The sequence below is a fragment of the Heterocephalus glaber genome, unplaced genomic scaffold, assembly GCF_053883595.1.
Source record: "Heterocephalus glaber isolate CG9 unplaced genomic scaffold, H.glaber_assembly_v1.0 deba00001428, whole genome shotgun sequence".
Classification (NCBI taxonomy): domain Eukaryota; kingdom Metazoa; phylum Chordata; class Mammalia; order Rodentia; family Bathyergidae; genus Heterocephalus; species Heterocephalus glaber.
The window spans coordinates 216,926-239,103 of record NW_028258293.1 but is presented as its reverse complement, the minus strand read 5'-3'; the positions used below and the strand labels follow the sequence as shown (position 1 = coordinate 239,103).

The window sequence follows — 22,178 nt, the reverse complement described above, 5'->3', positions numbered from 1 at the left end:
AGGACCCTGGTGGACTGCACCCCATAGCAGGCACTTAAGGACCTCCATCCCTGAGGACCTGCCGTGCCCCTCACAGAGACTGCACCAAGGGTAGGCTTCATCTCAGGACCAAAACGAGGACAGTGAGCAATGTCCCCTCCTCAGGAAACATCAGAGCACTGTGGAAACACACACTTTATTGGGCTCAATTGTGGACAGCTGCTGAAGGTGTGAGGTGCAGGGCAGAGCCCAGCCCAGGGTCAGAGCTGGCTGTGGAGGGAAGGAAGCCTCGGGACTAGTGGCTCTGAGAATCATGTCATCATCTTGAACAAATGCACGGAGGTGAAGGCAAACACAATGATGACGGTGATGGTCAGAGTGATGCTTAAGACCAGGGCGCTGATGTTCAGGCACTTGGCAGTGGAGGCGTAGCTCTGGGCCCCGATCACGTCGCCCACCATCTTCCTGTCCCTGGACTGGGGGAGACCAGAGAGTGAGGGCCCTGTGCTGGGTCAGGGGAGAGCCAGGCTGCTGACCGGGGGGCCCCAGGGTTGCCCTGCCCTCACTCAGGTCGGGGACCCGCCCCACACTCAGACTGTGCAGGAGGCCCGGGTGCTGGCCACTCACCACCGGGGGCAAAGTGCCCTGTGGGTCCTTCTGCAGCTCCCAGACAGCCTGGGGCTGGTGTGGGCAGCGGGGAGAATTCCTCTGGGTGGCCGGGGACCAAGTGTGACCCCAGGATGCCCTGGCATCGCACCCGTGCCTGGCCTGGGAGATGCCTCAGCACACACGCACATGCGCACAGGGGGACATGCACCCCATACACGGCCCAGGGCATTCACAGGTCTCGCACACACAAGCACACGCATGCACACACCCAGACACCCGGGTGCTGTCCAGGAAGCTGGGACGGAGGCTCACAGCTCCTTCCAGAGCACCATGCCCAGGACACCCACCTTTATGGAGTAGGCGAAGGCTATGAAGCCCAGGCAGCATGTGTTCATGAAGATCGTGTTGAAGAGGGACCAGACCACGTGGTCGGGTACAGCGATGTCACTGCGGATGTTGATCACGGTGGAGGCTGCGGGAACAGGGCCATGGGTGCCCCCGAGCACGGCCACCTCGTGCTCCTCCTGGATCTTTTCATAGTTTGGGGGGAGGCCGACGTTGGCGTGGGAGAAGAAGGCCGGGCCCGTGTGGCTCATGGTGCTGATGTGGGATAGGCCTGGGTCTGGATACTGGGCTCTTCTGTGTCCAGGTCTCCGCTGCAGTTTTGATTTCTCCTGAGTTTCCTTTTCCTGCCCATGGGGAAGTTAGGGATTGGCAGGGTACTGAGCGGGTGGAACTAACTCCTAGGATCAGATTTCTCCAGGGGAGGGAGGAGGGGAGGTTGGAGGGTCAGGGCGCTTCCTGTGCAAGACCAAGCCAGGACTTGGGTCAGCTGACCACTGGCTGTTGGGGGTGGGGCTCTCGGGGGACTTTCCCAGGCCCGGGTGTCTCCCCAGCCCAGGCCAGCAGTGGCGGGAACTCACTGTCCGTGTCCGGCACCACCTCCCATTCCCCTATGAAGATCTCCTTTTTGACTTTCCAGGCATCTCTGAAGCCCACCCTTCCCGTCAGAGCCCCCTCTGCCGGCTCCCATTGCCTCCCCTGGGCTGAGGCTGTAACGTGGTTTGAGGAGCTGACTCCTGAGGCAGCCCCACCCCAGGGCCCATGATGCCTGCCCTGGGTGCTTCTGCTGGGTCCATGTTTCTCCTGTTGAAACCTAAGAGGGTTCCTCTGGCTGTCTAGCCCACCCCTTCCTACCCCCTCCACAGGCACTGCCCTCCCAAACTGCCTGCTGCCCTGGGGACATCACTCATGGTCTTGCCAGTACATATTTTCCCCACTGACTCAGAGTTGGACTTTCCTCTCCCTGCTGGAAGTCTTAGTTTTGCTTAACTCCTGTGTGGTCAAGATGACAGAGGGCAGCTGGTAAACACAGACTGAAATTCAGTTCTGACTTCCCCATTATTTGCCTTGGAAAAAGCGAATGCCTTAATCAGCTAGAATTGCAGCACAATTCTTATCTCCTTCCTCAGCTCAGAGTAGGCTCGTTAAACCACAGTGAACTTAACCTGCCAGAGTTGTGCACATGAGTGTACCTGTAGCCAATGATACAGGTGACAAATGCCTTCGTCTGTTGCAGTGTTGGGTCAGTGCCCTGTCATACCTTGTGTTTGAAGTTGGGGTACTTACACCTGCTGCAGAAGCTAGCTTTAGTTGCCGGCTAAGGGTGCCCTGTGGACAGCTGATCCAGTCATAAAGGGCCTGATGATTATTTGGTACAGCTTATACTTCAGAGCTTGTTGTTCAGTACAAAAACTGATGGAACAAATGTGAACTTAGAAAGATCTGTCTTTTATCAATTACACTGCATTTTTCTTTTTTTTTGGTACCAGGGATCGAACTCTGGTCCTTGCGCTTGCGTAGCAGGCAGCAAAACCACTGAGCTAAATCCCCGGCCCTACACTGCATTTAAAAAAAATTGTTTACTGTCTTTAATTTGAAATTGAAACATAATTTTTGAAAAAGGCTTTGGAATTATCATTCAGCTAATTTTATGGTTAAATTTTCACACTGACAGGAAGATTCTGATGACTCTTCCTTGGTAAATCCCAGAACACTCCTCCCTACTTTGTTTTCTAAGTGATTGTTGATTTTTAGGAATTTACTTTGTGCTGGTTCCTAAAATCATACACTGTGTGTATTAGTATGACTTCCATCTGAACTAGGAAAGTAATAAAATTGGTCAATACTCACATCTTTTTTGATCTAAGGATGAGGAAGTGTTTTCCTCCAGTTGGATGAGGAATATCCTGCCCAATAAGGAAGACCAATTTTAGTGTTCTTCCAATTTGCTTTTGTTGGCTTCAAACTTGCTGTAAGTTGTTTAAATTTTAAAATGAACATAATAGGAAGATCACTGAAATAGTCACTGGCAACTGTGAAGATCCACATAACTGATACTGTGGATTACGAAACACATTTTCTCCTTCTGCTCAAGTCACCACTGTTATGAAACTGCATATTCTGCCCACCCATCTGTACTGTAAGTTTAAAATAACATATTTGCAAGGAAAGCATTCAGTGCTAGTGGTTTCTTAGCAACTCCTGTCCTAAAATTCTTATTTAAAATACAGATCTTTTGTTTCATGTACTTAATTTCCCAAATTTTAAACTTCATATCTGTTGTTTCCTAATGTTATCAGAAAATTAGAATTTTACGTAATTTCTTGTGGTGGATGTTACAGAAGTTCTGATTAAATTATAATTTAAAAGTTTTTGAATGTTTTTTGAGCATATGCATGTTTATTTTTAGCAACAAATCATTTAAAACCCATTCACAAAATTTTTCTTTTTGGTACAACTCAGGACCTTTCGCTTGAGAGGCAGGCGGCGGCACCACTGCACTAAATCCCCAGCCCCAATAAATTTTAGTTTAATATTTTGGTTGTTTTACTGACTGTAAGTCACAATAAAAGGTTTTTGTTGTTGTTGTTAGAGAGAAAGGGAGAGAGAGAAGGATGGAGCATAACTGAATATAGCATGAAATGGTAGATCCTAAATCATAAAGCACCAGTAATTATATTAACTGGGAATTGGTGTATACCCATTTAAAGTCTGAGTCTACGGCTTCAGTGCATAAATATCAAAAAGGAGCAGAAACAGGCAAAATCAGTCATAGTATTCAGGACTTAACACAAATCTCTCAGAAGCTGATAGAAATCCTTAGGCGGAAAAAAACACTAAAAATCAGTAAGAACATAGGTGTCCTGAAAAATTAAACACTACTGGTTCTATCAAATGCTGTATCTTGTAATAGAGGTATGAATACATTTGTATGACATTGAAATATGATGTTTTGTATGACAGCTATATAAAATACATATAACGAATAGGTATGTTTGAAGTCTTCAGGGATGGTTTCAATTGTGCATTTGCTCAACATAAATCAAATCTGACACTTTCAATTTATTTAAATATACCATGGTGATTTCTATGATGGGAGTAGGATTGAACTGAGTCAATGATGGAAGACAGCAATAGATAGGTAGATAAGTGGAGGCATGTCAGTCTATGACAAAGTGCCCCCGCGTACCTGCGAAAGAAGCAATTGGAACATAAATTAGGGATATTTGAGCTGCACATGAGACACATGTGAACAGCAGGTACATAAGCAGAATCAACAGGCTGAAGGGAGGGGGGAGTATGCATCTCCTCACCGACACACAATGGGGTTTAATGTCCTGAACTAAATGGTGTGATCTGTATTTAGGCATCACAAGCACAACGGAAGGGAGATGGGGGATCAGCTCAAACTGGGTCTTGTTGGCACTGGATGACAGCACCAGCTCACGGATCCTCTCAGTGACCCCTTCAATGTGTGACCAGCAGGGCAGGCTCTCAGCAGAGAGCACTCCATTCACTCTTGGGAGACCCTAATCATTTATGGATATATGATACATGCTTTGAATTTTAAAAATCCTACACTTGGGGCGGGGATTTAGCTTAGTGGTTTCGCCGCCTGCCGCACAAGCACAAGGACCAGAGTTCGATCCCTGGTACCAATTAAAAAAAAAAGGAACTGAATAGTGGTTTCGCTGCCTGCCTGGAAAGCGCAGGGTCCCGAGTTTGATCCCCTGTACCAAAAAAAAAAGTAAAACATCCTACACATGAGAAAACAATTTCTAGAGACCTTTCACCCTAAACAATCACCTTACTGATACTTATAGGATGATTATGTGAAAGAAGGCATAATATTAGTTTTTACACCTATGATCAAGGGAACCCCGTGATTCTTTGATAATGACCCTGCTGGGAAACAGGTCCATAGTGAAAGCTAACATTTGAACTGTCCATCTATCTACTTGCAGACCATGAAAATGTGGACTTGCCCTCCTGACCAATAAGTCCGGTGGATGTTCATGGGTCAGAGTCTACAGATGGATTTTATTTTATTTTTTGGTACCAGGGATTAAACTCAGGTCCTTGGGCTTGCGCAGCAGGTGGAGAAACCACTGAGCTAAATCCCCGGCCCTACAGATGTGTTTTAACATTAAGTATGTTTTATAACACGTCTGCTCAAAAGTTTCATTAGTCCATGTTACCTACGTCTTCAGGGTTTTACCAAGTTAAAGCAAATGATGAACCTTCATGAACTGTCCAGGTTGTGTCCAAGTAAGATAAAACATGAAGACATTCATTGCTCAACATAGGTTCATATGTTGCTTTTGGCTCCTTAAGTTTCATGGGAAGACAAACTGTAACTGTGTTGACAACTATGTCCTGCCACTCTATGACAAAAAGTGTATTGCTAGAAAATGGAACAGTGCTAATCTGAAGATGGCTGGTTAATTCAAGGGGTTTGTATCCTGGTCAAAGTTTGCAATGAAAACAGCTGGAGGTTGGAGAGGTGTTTCTGCCTGCCAGGTGGGCAGGGGGCCTGGGTCACTGGAAAAAGGGAGACGTGACCACATGGTTCATGTTCAAGGAAAAGCAATATTGTCGAGAGGTTATTTAAAATTGTTTTACAGTAAAGAAATAAAGCAAGGTGTGGTTAGCGCACCCCTATAATCTCAGTACTGGAGAGGCTGAGGCAGGAGGATCACCATGAGTTCAAGGCCAGCCTGGACTACTTATCGAGACCCTGTATCAAAAATCAAAACAAAACAAATACCATAAAGGAATGGAAGAATGGCATAGATAAAAAATAATGCGGGCCAGGGATGTAGCTCAGTGGCACCGCGCCTACCTGGCAAGCTCAAGTTCTGGAGTTCCATCCCCAGTACCAAAAAAACCAAAAACAATATAGACAGAATGAGAAAAGAATCTTATGTGGTTAGGCTAAATTTTAACCGAGTTTGTTAGAAGGGTTTTTGATTTGAGCCTTAATATGAAAAGAACAGATTTAGAAGCAAAATTTGTATTTCTCCTTTAGATGGGACTTGTGAATACTACTGGTGAACGTTATAAATGATTTTGCCTCATGGGTAAACTTCAAAAACAGAGAGGTCTATTCTATGTTGACATAACAATTCATGCTTTATATGGTTTTTTGATTGCTTGGGAAAATTGAGTATTTTTTGTTTGTTTTGTTTTTATTTATTTTACAGCTATGTAGATACCCACATTTGCTTTAAAGTTTATTATCACTGATTAAATATTGTTATTTTGCAGTGGCCTATCATCCTATTTTGATAAATTTTTTAAAGCTTTTGATAATTGACAAGCTACTCAAAAAAAAATCACAATTGGGGGCCGGGGATTTAAGGCCAAGGTCCTGAGTTCGATCCCTGGTATCAAAAAAAAAAAAAGAAGCAAGGAAAATAAATCATATATTTAAAAAAAAAATCACAATTAAGTCTGATCCCAAATGGTGCTGGGGCTCCCTTGGAAGTCCAAGAAATATTACAGCAATGAGGCTTATTCAGTGTAGTAAATCCTGTAGGACATGTTTCACATCAGAACTGAATAACCTTCTCTCAGTTACACTTGTGTAAAGATGTTACCAGAGTATGTTCCAGCATCATTTGAGGGTTCTAGAAAACTGGCATATCTTGTGTTAACTCACAATTCCTGTTATCCTGAGTAGTCTTTTGTTGTGTGTGGGGCTCTCCCAGGGATCGAACCCAGGACCTAGAGCTTGCCAGGCAGGCACTATGCTGCAGAGCTACATCCCTGGCCCTATCCTGAGTAGTTTTATGCTACAAAAATAACTGCATTTCTTTGAGAATTGCTGGCTAGAATGTATTCTTCTCACGTCTTTAACCACAATTGTGTCCAGTCTGCCCTCCACATTCAAAATACCTTTTTCTGAATTTCTTCTGAAAGGTTTTTGAAGCAATTCTTATCCTAAAGTGTCTTTCGAGAAGTTTGTTATGAAGACAGAGGATGCTAGGTGGCACTGAGCACAGGTTCCTGGTACCTTTGACCCTGAACCACTGGTTGGAGAATTCCAGAAGGTAAAGATAGGACTCAGGAAGTTGTTGGCCCAATAGCAAGCAGACCAGGGATCTATTACAGACCCTGTGGACACATATGGATCTGTAACAGGTTTGTATCTACCCACATTAGCACGCAGCGGTGGCTGGGGCTGTGTGCCCCTCCCAGGAGTAAGACACAGGTGACCACACACTTTTGTCCCTGGGGAGACCTCAGTGCACCCCAAGGTGGCCCTTTCTTGCTGAGCTCCCTCCCTGCATTTCCCACCCAGCCCAGCTCAGCTCCTTGCAGTGCCATTCAGACACCATGCTCCTCTGGAACCTACCAGGTTCCTGTGCTTAGGCACAAAATAAAGTATGGGTACTGTTCTTCCTTCTCCCTGGCTACTATCAGTTTAGCCTTTGGAATAAGTGTTGTGCTTTTATTGTTCAGAGAGAAAAGAATAACTTTGAAGCCTCCTACAGATCCTGGCTCCCATCCTGTCCTTACTTATAGACTTTCCAGAAAATCACCTCATTAGTGGAAACCCAGGTATGGTCAAAAGTTGTTTATTATGAATAGCAGAGGACTTTTTTCAGTTTTAGTGGAAATTCCAGGAGCTTCAGCAGCTGTAAGCTAGGGTGCAAGTAGTCCAAATGTAAAGGAACTATTATAACTCCCAACCTGCTAGATATCCCAAACATGAGTTCATGTTCTCTAAAATTGAAGAATGAATTCTAGGAACAATGGAGGTTAAGTGTTACAGGGGCTGGGGATTTAGCTTAGTGGCACTGTGTCTACCTGGCAAGTGCAAGGTCCTGAATTCAATTCCTGATACCCTCCTATCAAAGTGTTATAAACAGCGCACATGACGTCACTCACTGGAGACAGGCTTTTGTGAGGGAAAGAAGTTCATTCCAGTGAACAGAGACTGATATCAGGGGCTAAAATTTGGGATAGATTTTAGGGAAGGGGTTGCAATCATGAGGAATGTTTATGACTCGGGTGCCCAAGGCCAGTCTGTGCAGGTGTGTAGACTATCACTGGACTTCTCAGCACCAGGAAGGTTGTATATTCCATCTTGTGCCCACTGGTCCTATTTACTGAGAAGTTGCTATTGTTTGCTGAAAGAGGCCTGTTTGCTTTGTCCTGTTTGTTCAATTAGGCCACATATGACAAAGAGTAGGAAGAATATGAGAAAAAGATAGTTTCTGTCTAAGAGAGAAAGGGAACCAGAAGGTGGGTTGCTAGCCAACTCCACTTTTCAAAGGTACCTTATGGGGCAGAGCCACAAGAAGAGGCAGGTATACAGTGGTACAAAACCCTAAGATCCAATGGAAAAATCACAAGGTGGGCACGAGGTGGGACAAAGCCACGATCAATAAGGTTATAAGTAGGGCCGGGGATATAGCTCAGTGGCACCGAGCCTGCCTGGCACCTGCAAGGTCCTGAGTTTGATCCCTGGTACTGAAAAAAGAGTTTACAAGTACAGTTACCCAGGCAGTATTGACGAAATGGAGATCAAGTGGAGAAGCTGAGTCATGTGGCAAGCGTACATGGATTTCCCACAAGGAAATTTGGAATAGCAATCACTCTCCTGCATCCCTGGAGGAAGTATATGGGCATAGTGGTTTCTCTCTTTATATTAACTTTCAGTGAATGTGCCTCAATTGTTGTCTTTTTTGGTACCGGGGGATCAAACTCGGGACCTTGCACTTGCCAGGCAGACGCTGCCGCACTGAGCTACATCCCTGACCCCTCAGTTGTTTCTCATGCTGATGGCCCAGCCCTGTCCAACTGCCTTATACTATTTTCTAACTAACAGCTGTCTGCAATATTCCCTGCTCTGAAGAAGTATCCCTAACTGTGGTTAGGGGAGAAAGGGCATAGTTTCCATCTAACTGCTTCAAGATGAGAAGGGTCAATTTAGGGCAGACCACAGTCAGGGGCCCTCTCCAGAGAGCTAATCTAATGGGCCTCAGATAGAAGTCATGTTGTAGTTTAGTAGCTATGAACTTTCTTTACAAGGTCAATCTGGTGGATTATGGTAAAAGGAGTCTAGCACATTTGTTGTTTGTTCCATCTGTATGATTGCTTAGAGTTTGGCAGCCTCTAGGAAAGAATAAACAAAATTTTAAAGAAACTAGAGCAAGTATAATCAAAGCATGAGCACTAGAATGAACAGGCAGGTTGAGGAAAGAGCCACGTTTACAAACTATTTTTATGAGACTGGAACAGTGATTGTAACCTGCTGGCTCTTTAGACCCCTTTTACTGATGAAGGTTATCTATAAGTCTGATATTTTGTCATAAGTATCTCTAGTTTTAGCTGTAAGATAGAGATAATTTGAAGGACATTTTCAGCTAAGAAATTTAAAAACTCTTGTTGGGCTCTTATATGTTTTATTGTAGTTTTTAAAAAATAACCCAGAATAGTGGTCAGCTACTGGTGTGGCTTGAAACTGCCAGAAGGGGTCAGTGATTGGAGCCCTTTTTATATCTAGCTTTATTATTATGGTCTTGACTTAATATCTTTAGTTATATTTTTCTACTGGGTGTTTAAGACCAAGTTACAGTGCGACCTGTGTCAGTCAGATTAACCTCTTACTGTCAAGGTTGGGTAAGTCTCCTCAAGCGTTGCTTGTATAATATAACCACGCACAGAGCCTCTCAGCTCCTGTCAGTGTCAGCCGGCAGGATGGGTCACGGCCTGGCTTGACCATGTAGCTTTTGGTGAAAGCACGGGAGACTTTTCCCTCTTGGTGCTGCTTCCTTGGCACATGGTACATTTGTTGATTTTTGTTCTCTGGTGCCCAACAATCTTCCTGCTCAGGAGGACTCATCTCAGGTGACTCCACAAAGATGTAGGATCCTATAGAAAAGGTTCTCTCAGGGCTGGGGATTTAGCTCAGTCACATCGCATCTGCCTTGCAAGTGCAAGATCCAGAGTTTGATCCCCAGTACTGGGGAAAACAAAAAAGAAAATGTTCTCTCATTGTCCTAGGTCCCCATTGACCTTGGAGGGCCAGGGCCAAAATATTGGCTGTCCTCTTAGCCCAGTTACCTTTCTAGTTCTGTTCTCTAAACTTTAGTTGTTGACCACTCAGAAGAGAAGATCAGTGACATTAGCATTGTAGTGGGAGCAGTGAGCTTAACTATTATAATTTTACATGGCTATCAAGCACTCTGAAATATAAAGTACAGTTAGAGGACTGTTATTTTTTATCAACCACAGTTGTTCTAGTAGTTGAATCCATGCAGAATGTTAACAGACAGTAGTTATGTAGTTTTATGCAACACACTTAAATGTCCATCTTAGTACAGAATAGCCTTTTAGTCAAACATTTCCATCTGATCACAAGATATTAAAGGACATAAAGAAAACTCTCACCTATCCTTTAACAGGACGTCAACTAAGGAGGACATGCCAGCCTATAAATGTACCTTAGAAATTTATAATGTTTAGCCTCTAATTTTAGTGTGTGGCATTGTCTGGACTGGTTAATACTTGAGTATCTCTAAGTGTAGTGACACATATAACATACATACTACAGAGGTTGTTTTTTAAAAAAAAAACTATCATTTGAATGGTAAACTCATGCTGGCTTGACATATATCTTTATTTTTTTTGGTACTGGGGATTGAAATTAGGACCTTGCACTTGCCAGGTGGCGAGGTGCCACTGAGCTACATCCCGGGCCCAACTGCAACTCAAGAGAGAGGCAGATGTCTGAGTCACAAAAAAAAGGTTATTACCATAAACAGTATCTTAAAAGACCTGTACGCTCGGAAGGCATGAATATATTTAGTACACCATAAAATTAGCAATAATGAGTATCACAGTTATATGAAACCCTTTGTCTTTTAATTTAGTTTTGTACCAAGAGCATCTTTTAATAAAACCTTATTGTTTTTTCCACTGAAAACAACCTTTTGATGATGACCAATATAAACATATCACAATAATATATTTAGCAATGTTTATTGGGGTGTATTTTCTATAAGGCTATGGAAATTGGGGTCCCCTTTGTGAACAAAGCTGGAGAAATATTTCCAGGCAGCTGTTCTTTTTTTCATGGGAGAATCCTGTTTAGAAGTTTTCCTAAGCCTAAGCCTAAGAAGTTTTCTTCCCCACGGGCTGGGGATTTAGCTCAGTGGCACCACACCTGCCTTGCAAGTGCAAGGTCCTGAGTTCGATCCCCAGTACCAAAATATATAAATCAATAACCCTTTAATAATTTTTAGATTTGTAACTATAAATAAGACTAGTCAGAACTTTTTTTTTGGTACTGGGGAATCAAACTCGGGTCCTTGCGCTTGTGAGGCAGGTGGTGGCACTACTGAGCTAAATCCCCAGCTCCACTAGTCAGAAGTTTTTGAAGGTCAATTAACAGAGATCTCTTGTAATACGAATCAAAAAGAATAAATGTTTTTTATACCTGTGAAAGCAAAGACCATTTTAAGGTGGGCTCTCAGCTGAGAGTTTATCTGATTGGAATACCCAGCTACACAGGATTCTCATTGTTGCTTTGATAGCCAAAACTGCTCTTTTGATAACCATGTGTAACTGTTCCCTCTAAAGGGACAGACTGTTAAAAAGGTAATTTGAACTTCTTCCAGGGGAGCTGTCCACTCAGGTTGGGTTTGGGTATAGAAAGAGACTAGATGACACTCTTTGGAGCTAAGTATGAATTCTAAACACTGAGGGAAGACCTGTCAAGGCTCCAACCTGCCATGCTACAGATGTCTACCTATCAGAGTTTTTCCCATTTTGAAAAGACACACAGGGAAAGAAGGCATCCCTGTCTATCCCTCTTGCTCTTTGCCCAATCCAAGGCATCCCTTAGACTTTACCCTGTCCAGTGCCGATGGCAGCAGGCTGGGATGCAAGGAAGTGGCTAGAGCTGGGTTAGCCACTCTTCCCGTGCACCTGGGCCCCCTTCCTTGTGATTCTGTGACCCTTGGACCATACTTAGGTATAGGCTTTCCTTTCTCAGAGCCTCAGTTAGCATATCTCTCAAAATAGCGGCTGGCCTGGCAATATGTTCCGGAGAGAAATCATTAGGAGAGGGGCAGGCCTCTGGGGACTGGGGCCGTGCCTATTCTTTACTACCTGTTTCTGCTTAAAATTGTTATTAAACTCATATGCTTCCCTACTATCAATGAACTTATTTGTGCTATAAAAATCAGTCAGTCTACCCTGTGTTATAAAAACCAGTCAGCATCATTCTTGTGGGAAGCAAGAGGGGTTCATCTCCAATTCTAGCTGAGGACTGAAAGACAGATAAATTTGGCTAAAACTTTTACTTTTATTCTTTGAAAGTTTTAGGACTAAACCTAGACCAGTTTTTGAATATGGCCCAGAGATAAATGAAGGTCAGCTTTACCCTGGAAGGGTCTCGATGAGGGTAAACTCAGAATTCTGGAAACTTGGTCCTGAAATCCAGCAGCCACAGAGGAGAGAACTGCCTTGGACCAAACACTATGGTAAACTGCATTATTTTTCAGGGGCAGGGCAGTGGAGAAGGAACAGAAGATTGGCACAAGAACTAAATCTTAACCACCTCTGGTGCAGAAAGACCGTTAAGACCAAGAGTTTTCCCACGGTGGATCTGCGATCCTTAGCAGAACATGCCTCTAGAGACAAAAGCTATAATTGACTCCCACTGCACTGCCAAACAGAAAAATAAACCAATAACCAAAGAACCTGAATGGCTGTTTTTTGCCTCTTGAAAGAGAGAATGAAAGTGTTCTAACCATATTGTTTAGGGCTTATTTTTTAATAAATTACTCTGAATTTATAATATTTATGGCTCAAATACCCCCACAGGCTGTTGGGCAGGTTCCTGATCTTGTATAAACACTTCCAAAGCCATGTCCCACCTTTTATTAACATATAAACTGAAAGGGTGTCCTGTAGGCAGGCTCTGTGCTGGGGCATTTAGAAATGTTTATTTGAGCTTCTGGAATGTGGTCTGGGAATCAAGTTCCCAAGTTAAAATAAGGGTATGTCTTTTGGATTTTTTATAAGCTGACAGAGGGATCACACAACCTCACTATATCCTGCTAGCTAAAGGCAAAACCCCCCCCCGTAATTCTTAAGAATTTCCTTAGCCATTTTAGAATCTTGGGCTGTGGGAGGGAAAGGATTGTTTTAATTCTTTCTTCTCCCAGTCTTTGGGTTCTCTGAGATATGATAAGGCCCAGACAGTTTACCTCAAGGCTGTAAAGTTGTTTCTTAGATCTAGAAACCTTATAACCCCTGTCAGAAAATTTAGCAGAGCAGTGTCTTGGCCAGAGAGCTCTTCTGAGGGGACACATGACAGTACACAATCTACATATAGCAAGACTGTGACTTGGAAAAAACTACAGTATTTTCTTCTATCAAATCAGGAGCTAGGGATGTCTTCATCTTTTTTCTGATAAATAATTGACAATTTAAAATAGCTGAAGGGCTTAGTTCTCATCTTTCTTAGAGTTTTAAGAATATATGCATGAAAAACTGTGTATTCCTGAAAGTGTCTTCTATTTTAATCACCTGTCTGCTTGGCAGGACAGTGGGGGTCTTCATATAGGAATTACTTGGTCTCCAGTAGGAACCAGCTGTTACTCTGTCTGCCTTCTGACCTTCTAAAATTAAGATAAAATTCACCTCTAAATGTAGTAGCAGCTTATAATACTGTTTGTCTCTCACTGGAATTCAGTGATTGATTTAAGAGTAACATTACATCTTTTTAATCTAGTTCATAGGTCTGAGTAAGTCCTCTAAAGACCTCAGTGTACTCATTAGGATTCTCTGAAAAACTTTCTAGGTCTCATTTGTTCAATTTGTCTTAAGTCATTAAGAGGAAAGGACATATAAATGTGAGTAGTCTCATATTTGCCATTTACTTCCTGTAAGGGATGTTGTCTTTGAGAGGCCTGAACAAACTAGCTAAGGATGGATATAGTCTCATAGAGGCTTCAATTATGGTTGGGCTAGAAGCCCCACCCACCCTCAGCACCCAAAGGGGAAGGGTAAGTAGGGGAAGCCTCAGACTCAGTAACAGTGGTCAAGGAGACTAAAGTTGCCTAGGAAACCTGGTCCTCAGGATCCAAAGGCTGAAGAGCAGCGTCAGGCTCAGTGGTGGTGAAGGCCTTAAGGGCCAAGTGTCTGATTTTCCTGTGGCTTACATTTACATTTTGAACACAAGCAAGGATTACTTCTTAATGTAAAGAAAGTCTGAACATAAGGCAATTTGGACCACTTTCTCTCTTTCTGGCAGTATGATTCTAGTTGTGAAACAGCATAATAATCAATATTTCCCTCTGTATTCTATTTTTTTTTCTGGTACTGGGGATTGAACTCAGCACCTTGCACTTGCCAGGAAGGCATGACATTGCTGAGCTACATCCCTGGCTCCCTCTGTATTCTATTTTGGCTCAAAGCACAAATTACAATTGATTTCAGCCTGAATTGATCATGTTTTAAAGAAGGAAGCATTGTTAGCAAAATCAGTAATCAAGAAATCAAATCCACTGCTTTCTGATTCTTTGAGAGAGACTGAGGCAAATAGATTAAAGGACAGCACTTTCTATCCTGTAAAGGAGATCACCTCTGGAAGCAAAAAGTGGCTTGGAGGGATTTCCATCCACAAAGAAGCCTCGAGGGTACCTGTGTTATTTATCTAATCACTCGGGCGAACTTCCTTAGCAGCAAGACAAGGCTATGCTTTATTCAAGGTTTAATCTAAAATTTTTGTATTTCTGAGGTTTCACAGGTCAAATTTATACTTATCACCTAGCAGCCACAACTTACATGTTAGTACAGGCACATCCATCCGTTCTCTACACACACATGAAAGGAGGAGGACCAACTAAAATCCCCTTTTTATTCTAGTTGGCACATAAAAGTTGCTAGCTGATTGGTGTTTTCCTCATGTAAGACAAAACAGTTGTTGGAAGTTGCCTTAGCCTGACTTCCTGGAAGGAGGGGGAGTCTGAGTACAAGGGAGTTCTAAAGTCAACTCAACTAGTTTGGGAAAAGTTTAAGGGAGTTCCTAACTCACTAGCAGAGAGAAAAGGTCCAAATAAAAGTTTAAGCCGTCTAAACACCCCCAAAATCATTACATAGCATTTTTTAAAGTCTACAGTAAAAGTTTCAAAGCCCACAACTTATTAGCAAAAGCATTTTCCTCCCCTACACACATAATGATGAAGACCAGCCCTAGGAGGGGAGAGAAGGTTGGGATTCTCCCCTAAACTTATTAGAGCTCTTTCCTTTTTCTAATTTTACATGCCTCTACAAAGAAAGTGTGAAGGAGTAGAGAAAGATCAGAAATGAGACCAGAAAAGGAGGTCTTTTCTTCTCATGGTCATGGTAAGCTACTAAGACAACTTGTTCCTGAGTCATCACTCTCAGCCTGGAAAGCTGAAATTGGGGAATCTCAAGAGCTAAGATTGTCTGCTCACTAGCAGTAGATCAGATCAGAAAGGAAACAGACAGAATAAGCTCAATATTTTCTCTAGCTTGTAGACAGGAATTGGACCATAAAGTCTCAGTAAAACCTGTCTCCCAAGTCTTAAGAATGGCTGCTGGCCTATTTCCTTTATTAACTGGCAGAGGATGGTCCCATGTTTTGTTAATAAGCCTGTACATTTCTTAAATATAAACTAGATTTCATAAAAAGACCCATTCTACAGCATTTAAAAAATTTTACTTGTAGTTACTACGAAAGTCTACTAGGTGGTGCTCCAATACTACCTTTTTCCCTAGCGCTGTTGTCTAACAGAACAAGGAATGTAACTTCAGCAACTAAGTCCAAATGCAACACATACAAAACACGAATAAAATGTAAAATTTTTTTGGTACCGGGGATCGAACTCAGTACCTTGTGCTTTCAAGGCAGGTGCCGGAATCACTGAGCTAAATCCCCAGCCTAAAATGCAATTTTAACAAAGGACAATACATCATAAAAGAAACAAGCAGCTTGCAAAAATTTAAGACATGTAACCTAAAATTTAAGATAGTTTTGAAAAAAAAGCCACAATCTATGAAAGGCAAGAATTTATGAAACGAAACAGAATTATGAAACAAAAGGCCAGAATCTATGAAACAAAAACTAGAAAGTTAGAATCTATGAAACAAAAGCAAACTCTCACCTCCATCCAATTATCTCAGTGGAAGACTTCCAAATGATATAGGTAACCAAGTAATCCAAATAATGTAAGAGAAATACTAACTCCCAGCTGTGTTTTCTAAAATCGAAGAATGAATTCTAGGAACAACTGAGGTTAAGAGTAGAAAAAATTTATTGCGAAAAAGATAGGTTCTGTCTAAGAGAGACAGAAGGGAGACCAGAAAGTATGTTGGCAACTGACATTCCTTCTCAAAGGTGTTTTTATGGGACAAAGTCAAGAGGTGAGGCGGGTTCAAGGTGGGACAAAACTATGATCAACCAATGACGCTGGCTGGTCAGTCTGGGACTTCTCCACAAAGAGACTGGATACAGCCAACAAGTGTTTTCGCCAGGAAGAATTAGTAATAGCCTTCCACAAAGAGAGTAAGGAGAAGGTCTGGTCCAAGGGATTTTAGAATCCAACATAGAAGGTGTATTGTAGTTTAGCAGTTAGGAACTTTTTACAAGGTCAATCTGGTGGATATTGGTAAAAGAAGTCTAGCACATTTGTCTTTGGTTTCATTTGTGTGACCATTTGGAGTTTGGCAGCCTCTAGGCAAGAATAAACAAGAAATTAGACCATGTATAATCCAAGCATGAGCACTAGAATGGAAAGGCAGGTTGGAGAAAGAGTCACAGAAACTGAAATAGTGATTGTAACCTGTTTGTACTGAAACTTTTATTGATGGAGGTTATCTGATATTTTGTCATAAGTCTCTCCAGTCTTAGCTATAAGATAGAGATAATTTGAAACTCTAGAGCTTTTATAGATTTTACCATAGTTTTTTCTAATTATCCACAACCATGGTCAGCTACTTGTGTAGCTGGAAACTGCCAGAAGGGGTCAGCGATTGGCATCCCTTTTTATACCTAGCTTTATTACTATGGCATTATTTTATACCTCTTTTGGTTACTCTTTTCTGCTGGGTGTTTAAGACCAAGCAAAAATGAGACCTGTGTCAATCAGTATGAGCCTTTTGTCATTTATCAAGGTCAGTTAAGTCTCCTCAGGCATTATTTTGGAACCATGTATAGTGCCTTTCAGCTCCTCTGATAATGTCAGCCATCAGGATGGGTCATGGTCTGGTCTGACCATAGTGCTTTCAGTGGCAGCATGGGAAACTTGTCTCTCTGTGACCCTCCTTTAGCATGTGGTACATTTGTCCTCTGGTGCCCAGCAATCTCCCTGTTCAGGAGGTTGAGTGACTTACCAAAGATGTAGGATTGTATAGGAAAGGTTCCTTTGTGTCCTGGATCTTTGTTGACCTTGAGATGCCAGGGCCAAAATACTGGCTGTTCCTTTAGCCCAGTAACTTTATTAGTTTTGGTCTCCAAACTTTACTTGTTGAACACCCAGAAGAGAAGATCAGTGACACAAGTATTTCAGTAGGAGCAGTGAGCTTAACTATTATAATAGTTAAAACATCAAGCACTTTTGAAGAATAAAGCACAGTTAGCGGGCTGTTATTTCTTATCAACCATGGTTGTTTTAGTAGTTGAATCCCCTGTAGAATGTTAACAGACAGCAGTTATACATTATATAGAAAAACTGAAGATCAAGAGCTGCACATGGTACTTTAGCATGACAATCATGATGACATTATCTTCATAACACACTTAAATGTGTGTCTTAGTGGTGTAAAATAGCCAGTTAACCACATTTGCTCCCTTCTAAAAACACACAAAAAACAGGAAACTTATTTAAGTTATTACTTTTTAATAGGATGCCATCTAAGGAAAATGTATGGGCCTATAAATGTACCCGTTATCGTGAGTAGCTGGAGTGTAAGAGAACAGCAAATACCTGGATCAAAAGGAGGTTATTGCCATAAACAGTATGTTGGAAGATCTGCACAGTCAGAAGACAGGAATGCATTATGTACACCAGAAAAGTAGCAATAATAATTATTACAATTATATGAAACCTATGTCTTATAAAGTAGTGTGGTACCAAAAGTATCTTTTTAATAACAGCTTGTCTTTTCCCATCAAAAATTTGTTTGAAGATGACCAATGTAAACATATTACAACATATTTAGAACTTATCCCTTTGATGCTAACCAATGCAAACATTTTTTTTTAACCAATGTTTATTGGTGTGTATTCCCATAAGGCTATGAAAATTACTGGGGCTCCCATTAGTGAAAAAGACCAGAAATAACTGTTTTTTGAGCAGCTGCTTTTTTTTTTGGTACTGGGGATCGAACTCAGGACCTTGTGCTTGCAAGGCAGGTGGTGGAACCACTGAGCTAAATCCTTGGCCCTGGCCAAATATATTTGAGTGCACTCTAGTTTCATAAATTGTCTTCTATATTTGTTTGTTTGTATTTGTCCAATTGTTTGAGCCCAACAATATTCCTTTCCCCCCCTTGCTAGCTGATCAAAATGACGTTAAAGATTAATTTCGATTGTAATGCATATTGCTGTCCACATTCAATAACTCAAAAAGTATATATATATAGGCCGGGGATTTAGCTCAGTGGTTTCACTGCCTGCTGCACAAGCACAAGGATCCGAGTTCGATCCCCGGTACCAAAAAAAAAAAAGAAAGAAAAAAGTATATATATATATTGGTTACAAATAATTTGTTAGTTGTTACAATCTGGATTTTACAGGCTAAATAAAAAGAAATTTTCAAGGCAATTAAATGGAGACTTTTAGGTTTGGAGAGATGGCTAAATGGGACTCCTATATATATATATTTGGGCAATTTGAATAACATCCCTTTTAATTAAGATTAGTCAAAACTTTTGTAGTCAATTAATAGACATCTCCTGTAATTAGAATCAGAGGGAATAAAAGCGCTTTATACCTGTAAGTGTAATCTTTCTTTTTTTGTCTTGGTTTTTTTTTCCTTCATTTTTTGGTTCTTTATATCACAGCTAATTTTTATTTTTAAGAGTAGGAATAGTTTATTGAGAGAAAGATAGCTTCTGTCTAAGAGACAGAGGGGGACTGGAAAATGGGTTGCCAAGGGTCATCTTTTACAAGCTAGTAATAGAACTGTTATGTGAAGCGAGCCAGGAAATCACCAAACACTGGGACAAAGGCAGAGTTAAAAACTGAAAGGAGTTTATTCATGGGCGTGGACTCCACCCTCTAGGAGAAGTGAAGCCCAGAAGCAGGGGACAGCACAGCTTTTCTAGGTAACTCAAACAAAGAAGCTCAGGGAGAGGCCAACATGTCCTTCAACCAGCTGGAGATTATCTTTCACAACCCAGCTATCTTGTCAAGACAGGACATTCTATGGCTACAGGGTTGGCAGTTACGGGGAGGCACCAGGCACCATCTGTTCTCAGGGAGTGAAAAAGCATATCTACAGAAGCAGAGTGAACGATTAGAAGGGTGGTTACAAAAAATACATCTTTAAGAGAATTCCAGCACTCTGTAAGGGAAGGGTTATGAGGGGAATTTACTCACAGGCCAAGATGGCATTGCTTAGGTTCACTTTGGTCTCACAAGAACACTAGGACAATCTTGTAATTGTTGGATTAACTTTCTCTTCTCTCTACTTTCTGCTTACAGACTTCTGAAAATAACTATAACACAAGATTCTATTACTAATTGTTATAAAAGATTAAGCAGAAAGTAAAGAGAAAGTTAATCCTACAATTACAATTTAAGAATTTGTAATCTACAAGAAATGTTTCAAATACACCAATAAAACATCTGAAAACCAATCACCAATTAAACATTACTTTAAGTTGGAGATAAAAGGTACAAGGTACATTTGTCAATTAGCTAGAATTTATAATTTGATTACGTTTTGTCTTTTAAATTTCCCCTGCCTGGCTGCCAGCACACCTGGCCAATGGAATTTGTTAGTGTAGCCTGCCGAGCAAGTTGTTGATATGTAAATAGGCAGGGGAGAGCCCACTCCTGTGGGGGAGTGGTGAGTCAGCAAAAGCAGGAAGCACCTTCAAAATTTCTGCTACCGGTCTGCAATGAGGAAGCCCGCGCCCAAGTGGAGAGTTGGAATTTTTTTTTTTTTGGTACCTGGGATCGAACTCGGGTCCTTCTGCTAGGAAGGCAGGCAGCGGAACCACTGAGCTAAATCCCCGGCCCCAAGAGTTGGAATGTTTTTGTTCATGCAAGGCAGAAGTTCGAGCTTGTGGCAGCGCAGAAAAAGTTGTGTGTTTTACTTTCGGTCATGTGGACAAAGAAATTGCTATAATACTTTTCTCAAGAGCACTGCCATCATCCTCACCACCAGAGCCACCACAGCAAGAGGCAGCAAGCTCCTTAATACATTCCAAAGGAGTATGAGGTTCAGATTGGTGTTCCCAATCCTTTAGTAGTGCTGTGGTCTTACCTTCCTCAGGGAACTCACATCCTTACTCCAGTAGGAACTCTCAAAGCACAAGTTACAACTGACTTTAGCCATAACAATCATGTTTAGAGAAGAAAGCATTGCTAGCAGACCAAGAGATTTAAACCGTTGTTTTCTAGTTCCTTGAAAGAGAAGAAAATAGATCAACAGTCAAATTAGGGCACTCTTCTGCAAAAGAGATCACCTCCAGAGATGGTAGGCCAAGGATTCTGCTCGGCCTAGGGGTGGAAATCTCAGCCATTCACCTGGGCAAGCGTTCCTGGCAGCGAGACCGGGCTACTGCTTTAAGATCCATTTCACAACATTCTTAAGCAATTAAGTCCAAATGTAACATAAAACAAGAAGAAAACATAATTCTACCAAGAGGGGCCACGCGGGTGGAATGACCTATTTTTTACGTCACGTCGTCTGCTACAGTCACACTCGAATTCATACACAGACATTCAGAGATTAAAACATTCTAACGCCCTTCCCTCAGGAGTCCCCCAAACTGGCAAACTGAGACCAAGACCAAATCAAAACAGGTGAGAAGCTTTCACTCACAATGAGAAGCATTCGTTCTCCTAGAGGGGCGGCCAGGCCCTCGTTCTGCCTCAAACTGGGGCAGGTCTAACTAAGCAAACTAGTGAGAGTGCCCTGGGGTCTTACCTCCTCCGACAAGCAAACCGTACAAAGCGTCCTTACTTCTGTTGAGTTTGGAGAGCTGCTGGTCCTCTGGAGAGACTCGGAGAAAGGACTCTGTGGGCGCAACATCTCTTCAAGGGACTGGGCAGGACCCCTGCCCTCTCCACAAGGGCTTCTACCAATGATCAAGTGATCAGCGCTGTCGATTCATCCCGGACAAGCCCCCAAAATGTAGCAGCAAAGTGCCAGCCAGTGTATAAAGTTCTAGTATCTACAGCTCAACACAGGTAGTCCAGGAGAATGGAAGATGCACCCAGGAGTCTCAGAGGCAAAGTGTACAGTTTTATTCCTAATGCCAGCAGGTTAGTCTGGGACTTTTCCACAAAGGGACTGACCCTGCCATTCAGCCAGAGCTGGATTGTTACACACTTAGGAAAGGGGAGGGTTTACAAGTTTCAATCCTTCATTTACATATGGGCCCAGCAACATTATTGGTTACAGAATTTCACATATAGTGGGATCATTGATTAACACTGTGCACTGAGTTTTATCTTATTTGCATATGGTGGGAAGGCAGAACAAAGAAAATTTCTGAGATCTTTGAGGGAGCTGGGCCCAGGCAGGCCCGGGCATGTTAAAAAAAATTGGAGGGAAGTCATTTTTCCGTCTTAGCAAGTCCAGCTTTAGCTACAGAGAAATTTATTTCCCTTTCAAAATAAGGAACTTAATCCACTTTTTTTTAAGTTTGCAAGTTCATTGATTCCCATAGCAGAAAAAGAATTTTCAGGATCTGTTAGTAAGAAAGACGTGAGAAGGATTTATTAGAGGGAGACACAGGACACACCGAGCTGAGTGAGGGTGAGATAGGATATTAGGGGATCACAAAGCTGGCTGGGGAAGTAGATGTGATCCATTAGTTACAAGATCCAGGACACATGGACAGAACAATTTTCAAAGCCCTGAGCAAGTGGCCTGGATCTGACATCAGCCTGAGGCATGGGAGCCCCGCACTGCTTTTCAGAACCTGGATGTGGAAGTTCTGTTGGGTTTCCTTGAGATTTGGACAACATATAAGGACATCAACTCCCAAAAGAGCTGGCTATCATGACGTTCTTCACAGTAGCC

The 22,178-nt window shown here is 42.3% G+C and overlaps 1 protein-coding gene across 2 annotated transcripts; it reads right to left on the bottom strand.

Annotated features, from left to right (window-relative positions):
- Positions 1-159: 159 nt before the first annotated feature.
- On the bottom strand, positions 160-21,473 carry LOC101722087 (interferon-induced transmembrane protein 3). Of its 2 annotated transcripts, none has more exons than XM_087211443.1 (3): positions 21,114-21,473; positions 936-1,277; positions 160-455 (listed from the first exon to the last, which is right to left on the bottom strand). In XM_087211443.1, exons 1-3 carry the CDS (start codon positions 21,180-21,182, stop codon positions 291-293), a joined length of 576 nt encoding a protein of 191 aa, XP_087067569.1. In that variant the 5' UTR covers positions 21,183-21,473; the 3' UTR covers positions 160-290. The 2 variants fall into 2 exon arrangements, with proteins under 2 accessions (XP_087067569.1, XP_004851801.2); XM_004851744.3 differs by having other exon boundaries at positions 21,078-21,468.
- Positions 21,474-22,178: the final 705 nt, after the last annotated feature.